Here is a 6,873-nt window from a genome sequence, read left to right on the forward strand (position 1 = left end):
GAAATGGATCATTTTAGTATTAAAACCGAATTTTTAAAATATTTAGACTTACTTTTATTTTTTTTGGCTCAGTTAGGATCGATTTGAGATAAAAAAGTCAAAATCAAGTCCGCATCACTCGGGTTTCTTTCAAAGTAAGCTTTTTTAAGACAAAAAAAGTTAAAATTTAATCTAAACATAGTTTTGTGAATTTTGCGTATTTGAATTGCTAATTATACAATAATTTCCTAAAAAATTTTTTTCATGTTGATCATATTGCTCTATTTAGACATTTTTTCTATAATTTCATAGACATGGAAGAAATTTACCAATTACTTCTCTGGGTTGCAGGATTTTTGCAAAAGTTTTACAGTTTTTGACGATTTTTTCCGATTGGGATTGCTGAAGATTTAATAATTTGGTCAAATTATTCGTTCTGCTATTGAAGAGATTAATAAACCTGCAATTATTTTATCCTATTAACATTTCGCTATTTTTTTTGTGATCTCACGTTAAATTTAAGTAGAAAAAAAGTAATAATAAATCAAGCATGAAGATCACAAAATTGCTTGATCTTGACGAGTTGGGTATAAAGCATAACCTCACGCGCTTCGCGCTATGAGGCGTGTCAGTCAAGATTAACCCCAAAAAAAGTCAATAAACGTCAAGACCTAAGGTAAATCGTCTAAAAATTTATAACTTCAAAGAAAATTAGGTCAAACTAAGTCAAAATTAAAATTCTTATCGACACGGGTTTCCTCCAAGTCTGAACTACTCTTTTTGGGTTGAATTTTTGGTATTGTTATGTATTGCCATGGTATTGATAGTCGGTAATTACTATAAAATTTTTATTTCGTGGATTATTTTTAAATAGTTAGTGTTATTAAGAAATAGCTGACTCGACTACGCTCCGCTGTTGTTTAGTCTGATGGGACATTCTAATCCACGTGTGAAATTGCCTCTCAAGCTGAAGGCAAGGTGGCAAACGCGCAGATTGGGATATCCTACTCTTCATCCTCGTTGGCACAATTTACTACGTACCTATATAACAACTTACCATAATGCAATTCAAACGTTATGTCAAAATCTGAAAGCAATTAAGCATGGACGAATGTATAATTTTTGCTTACATGGATTTATAAAATGATAATGGTACTTTTGAAATCTAAAAATTAAAATAATTACACTTGAAACCTGTAAATTTTTTGTAATTTTAAATAATCTACTTCTATTTCGACTTCCGAATGGCCTTTTTTAACGTCATAGTATCAGTAGAAAAATTACTCCCTGATTTTTTTATAATTTTCCTTTCTCCAGCCATTTTCGAGGAATCAGTTTTTGAGAAAAATTGGATTTAGCGAAAAATGCCCTCTTAAAAATGTGAAGTGATAGAAAAAATGTCTTGATTCAAGAAAAATTTTTTCTTCAAAATGTCATTCTTGTTTTAAGTATTTCAATTCTCTTAACTTAAGAAATTAATTCTGGAATCAAGGAACTAGGTTGTTTTCAAATAATATATTTACAACTTCGCCCAAGAACTTCTTCCTCTTGGGTTAAGATAGACGGTAACATTGGTTCAAGATATTACCAACTCTTGAACTACGCGACTTTTGAATTAAGATATTATTTTACTTGTTTTAAGCATATAAATTTTTGCAAGCGGCATGATGGCCGAGCGGACTAAGTCATTATCCGGTTAGTTCGTTCGTGCATCATGTCGTGAGGCAAGGGTTCGAGCCCCGACGGTTGTTCGAATAGTTCCAACACCAACCGTCGGATATCGCTCCGGTAGCCGACTGTACTGGCATGGGTTTTCTCTGTGGTTTCCCCATCGCCACTATTCCAACAACCGATAGAAAGGGGTGAGGAATAGGGTAAATACAGTACAGAAAGCACAAGTCGGTCCACAGCCGCATTGAGAATAGAATTATGTGCGAAATGATATGTTGATTATAAAAAGAGCGGAGAACATGTTGATAATAAAAGAGTTGAAAGATTGTGTTGATAATATAGAGCGGAGCATATGTTGATAATAAAGAGTTGAAAAAAGACTATATGCGGAGAAGCTGAGACAATTAGCCTTGTAAAAACCAGAAAAACGGTATACAAGTAAAACTCATAATAATAATAAAAAATATAAATTTTTGCATTTTTGCTATTCTCTGTATTAATAAATATTTTTCGGTATATAGAGAAATACAAATTATTTTACTTCAAAATTTTTTTCTGACTTAAACTTATAATATTATAAATAAAAAAATTTGTTCTTGAATCAACAATCAATAATTCTTGAAATGAAATAATAGTATATTTCTTACCTAGGGCAGGAAAATAAGAAATGTCTCAGATTACATGTAATTGTTGACCGAGGCGAAGCCGAGGTCGACAAACATGTGATCTGAGGCTTTCTTATTTCCTGCCCGTGGTGAGAATACTATTTTTCTCCTTGACGGAGGCGGAAAGCGGCATTTTCATTTAGCGCAGCGGGCGGAAAATTGACGCGTTCCGCCCGGAGGGGAGAAAAATTATTCTCCATTGAAGAGAATCGTTTTTGAATAAAGAATTCACTTGTATCGATCGAAGATAATATAGTCTTGAACCAAAGAAAAATGTTATCCATCGGAGTGATTAGACCTCTCAATCCAAGAAACATGAATTCAAGACAAGAATTTCTTGAAGTAAGACAATTAGTTCTCTTCGAAATCATTTTCTTGGATCAAGAATATTTTTCTTGAATGAAGATAGTTTTTTTTATCAATGTTTAAAAGCTATATTCAAGAGTTCAAAGAGGGAAATTTCAGTGATGGCCTGCAGGACACCATTTTTTAGATTTTCCTTATGTTAGCAGTAAGTATAAAGATCAATTAAAAAAATTAAGATTAAATTTTGGATTTTTTTTTAATTAGAGTCATAAAGAAAATGAACGATTATATAACTAAAGAAGTCAATAGAAAGTTTTCCAATTTAACTTGTCGAATTAAGTATTGCGATTGCCGTTTTAATTATTATTATTATTATTATGATTATCCTACGACTATCTAATATTTTATTACCAGGAACTTTTATTAGATTCTTATCTAATATTCTATAGGAAACTTTTTACATAAATGCCATTCTTATTTTGATGTTTTTTAATTGGCAATTAGTTTCTTACAGATTAAAAATGTCGTGTTTTCATTTTATTAAGCAGTATACATAGATTATAAAAAACAGTTACCACGTTAAGTTGGATTCAGTTAAATTCTAGAGCACAAAAGCTACTGTAGAATACAAAATTAAAAATGTTACTTGGAATTTTATCTTTGTTTGCATCCATCGGTATTGCTTTTGCGCAGGTAAATTTTTTTTATTCAATTAAATTCTTTTTTTGTACTATTTATGTAAAAGCATTCATTATTGACACTCTATCTTATTTTAATATACATTTAATTGCCTAAAATATAAATAATAATCTATTTTTAAACAATCTTCATGATTCAAGAATTAATTTTTTTTTGTCAATAAAAAACATTAAATATTTATGAATAAAAATTCAAGTTTGTTAAAATTGATAAAAATAGCTTGTCAATTTTTTTTTAACTAATTCTTAACAATTAATAATTAAAAAAATTAAAAATTATTTGATTTTTTATTATCCGTTTCAACAAACTAATAAATCACGCGCATTAGAGTCGTCAATTATTGGTAAATCGGTTCGGCGATAATTGGATTATTTAATTTTTCGACCCGCCAATAATTGATGTATCTGAGCAATCCATTTTATCACTTAAAATTAATCAGTAAATTAACTTAATCCTCATTAAAAGGTCTTTTCTAATAATTAGTGAATTTTTTACAGAATTAATTTGTGTTAATCATTTTTTAAAAGTTTTATTAAATGCAATAATAAAAAATAAAATCGATTTTTTGGTTTACTAAATATCACAGTTCAAAATTTTTTAAACTCGTGTTTCATTAAGCATCTCCTGAATTTCGACTTGCAGAGTTTAAAAGTGAAGAAAACGAAATCGACAGATAATAGAAATTTTTGTTATTAGCCTTGAATAACTCATTTTGACTAACTTTGGTCATTAAAACTTTGGTTTTTAATAAAATTACTACAAAAAATAAAGTTTGATTCATAAAAAGGATCTCGATTTTAGACTACTCATTAAGTTATTTATTGCATTATGCTTGGACATATTTCCGTGTAAAATTTATTTGTTTTATTCTTCATCGCATCATTGAAAAACTCACTGATAGTGAACGAGTTGAGCCCACTTTCTAAAAATTGAAAAATTTTAATAAAATAACATGCTATGTATGAAAAAATTTTTTATTAAATGAAACTTTGATCATAAATGAAATAGTCAATGACAAATTAAAAAGTTTGGAAAAGTCTAATTTTTATTTCCTAAATTTTTATATATTTTTTGGTACCGGTAAGAAATTCTAAATTTTTGAATTTTCTTTTGAACGGCTTTAAAATATATTGAATTTTCGAAAAAATGATTATAACGTTTTCAAAAATGGTCTAAATTGAAATTTCTTTTAATACTACTGTTTTTATATATTTTGAATGTGTAATCAAAAATATCTCACAAATTACTTGGCAGGGTTTTTGACAGGTACTGAAAAATGTCAAAAATAGAAGAAATAAAAAATGAAAATTTTTTATCCGATTTAGCACGAAATGCCTCAAACATAGAACTGTGATAAGATAGTAATTTGTATTCGCTAAGAGAAAAAAAATTTTTTGAAAAAAGTAACAATTTTGCCATAAGAAATTATTTTGTTGAAGATTTTAAACAATTTTATTTTTTAGCTGAAGAAATGAAAATTTTTCACCCAATAATTTTCTTGTTAAAAAAAAAGATTTTTAGATATTGATAAAAATAATTTTGGGTCAAAATTCGCACATTGTCTATCTAAATTTTTTGTTTTCCAAATCTAGAAAACTTTTTTTTAACAAGAAAATTATTGCGAGAAAAATTTTCATTTCTTCGACAAATTAATTTCTTATCACAACAATGCCAATTTTTTTCAAAAGAAATTTTTTCTCTCAGTGTGTGGCAAATTTGACCCTAATATTTATAATTTTTTACCTGTAAAAGTAAAAATTTATACAATTTGATTAATAAAATCATTCCACGCAAAATTGTTTAGCACAAAGCTTATTTATAATTTTTAAAGCCATATGTATATTAAAATTACAATATAAGATTTTTATAATAATAACTAGTGTGAAAAATTTTACGTCATTGCGTCAAAAAATTTAATGTTAAGTATTTAACACTTTTATGTAAAGTAGTGTTAATCATTTAAGGGGGAATACCACTGTGACGATCGAAAAAAGAGGTGATTTTCGGGAATTTTATTGACAGGAAAAATAAAGGAATTTGGGGATCGGATTTTTTTTATTTTATTAAGGGCACATTAAAGATTATTACCCTAAATTTTTATTTAATAATATTTAATTATTACAAAGTTATTAACAATTTCGTCGAGCACTGGAGAAAATTTCCCCCCTCCACGGTCAGTTCGATAACTCAAAAACAGATCATCTGAAAATAAAAATCCAAATTGCTTTTTAATCAGTAGGGATGTAGTTATCGTCGCACGTACGGAATTTGAAAAATTTTTATTTTAAAGATTTTTTTAGCCGGGTTAAAACAAAAAAAAACAGTAAGAATAGTGAGAAAATTTTCAATCAGTCGCCATTTTTTTAAAAATTAAAATTATCAAAATTCCGTACGTGTAACGATAACTACATCCTTACTAATTAAAAATCAAATTGGGTTTTTATTTTCAGATGATCCGTTTTTGAGTTATCGAACCGACCATGGAGGGGGGAATTTTTTCTAGTGCTCTACGAGATTGTTAATAGCTTTGTAATAATTAAATATTTTTTAATAAAAATTTAGGGTAATAATCTTTAATGTACCCTTAATAAAATGAAAAAAATCCGATCCCCAAATTCCTTTATTTTCCCTGTCAAAAAAATTCCCGAAAATCACGTCTTTTTTTCCATTGTCATAGTGGTGTTCCCCCTTAACAAAAAATATTTAAAAATTTCAACAGATTAATATTTTTTCATAACAATAAAGCCCATTTTTTTCAAAATAAATCTAAAATAATTAACTTTGATTGAATTCAGTACTACCCAACAAATGGAGGATTAGGTTACGGACAGTTATCACCTGGACCACGTTATCAAGGACCAATGTATTCGGGAGTACCTTTGAATGTGATGCAATCGCCCAACTACTACCCAGGTTATTCTCCCGCAGTAATGTCTAATTTACCGATGCCAGGAGGAATTAATCCAGCATTATCAATGCCTATGCCTATGCCTATGTCGATGCCTGTTGCGATGGGTTCTAATGAAAATTCTAATGAAAATGCAAACACCAATGTTAATGTCAATGCAGGGTCATACAGAAGAAGTCTGCACAGTCCAAGTAAAGAGTAAGATAATTAAAACAATTATATTTTCAGAACCATTGTTAAAATCATTGATTATTTACTTTTCAATAATATTTTCTCCAGAAGTTCCGGAAACAGAAACACCAACACCAATACCAATCTTAATGCTTAAAAATTGAAAAGATTTATAAATATTGGATGAATAAAACACTTTAAGGGCAAATATTTTGATTTTCACCTATTTCCTTTTATAAAACTATCAATAGTGTAATGATTAAATTAAAGTTGATATAAATAAAAACTTACTTATGAAATTCAATACAACCATCTTTTATTAGTCAAAAAAATATTAAAAAAGTTTGGGAAATCCAAAAGTACATGCCTCATAATCTCATTTTCTACAATAAAATCGATTAAAATAAAGTACAAATACTTTTAAATCTTTCGCGCCATTGTCCACCCAGAAAAGAAAGGTACTGCGCATATGTT

General features: G+C 28.4%; 1 protein-coding gene across 2 annotated transcripts; it reads left to right on the top strand.

Annotated features, from left to right (window-relative positions):
• Positions 1-3,185: 3,185 nt before the first annotated feature.
• On the top strand, positions 3,186-6,607 carry LOC123271231. Of its 2 annotated transcripts, none has more exons than XM_044737498.1 (3): positions 3,186-3,314; positions 6,116-6,426; positions 6,508-6,607. In XM_044737498.1, the coding sequence occupies exons 1-3, from the start codon at positions 3,261-3,263 to the stop codon at positions 6,554-6,556; spliced, it is 414 nt and encodes a 137-aa protein (XP_044593433.1). In that variant the 5' UTR covers positions 3,186-3,260; the 3' UTR covers positions 6,557-6,607. The 2 variants fall into 2 exon arrangements, with proteins under 2 accessions (XP_044593433.1, XP_044593434.1); XM_044737499.1 differs by having other exon boundaries at positions 6,511-6,607.
• Positions 6,608-6,873: the final 266 nt, after the last annotated feature.

Source organism: Cotesia glomerata, linkage group LG9, assembly GCF_020080835.1.
Source record: "Cotesia glomerata isolate CgM1 linkage group LG9, MPM_Cglom_v2.3, whole genome shotgun sequence".
Classification (NCBI taxonomy): Eukaryota; Metazoa; Arthropoda; class Insecta; order Hymenoptera; family Braconidae; genus Cotesia; species Cotesia glomerata.

Coding starts and splice junctions, on each gene's coding strand:
- LOC123271231 (XM_044737498.1), top strand. CDS start 3,261: ATGTTACTTGGAATTTTATCTTTGTTTGCATCCATCGGTATTGCTTTT. Junction 3,315..6,115: donor TCGGTATTGCTTTTGCGCAG/GTAAATTTTTTT, acceptor GATTGAATTCAG/TACTACCCAACAAATGGAGG. Junction 6,427..6,507: donor CTGCACAGTCCAAGTAAAGA/GTAAGATAATTA, acceptor TATTTTCTCCAG/AAGTTCCGGAAACAGAAACA.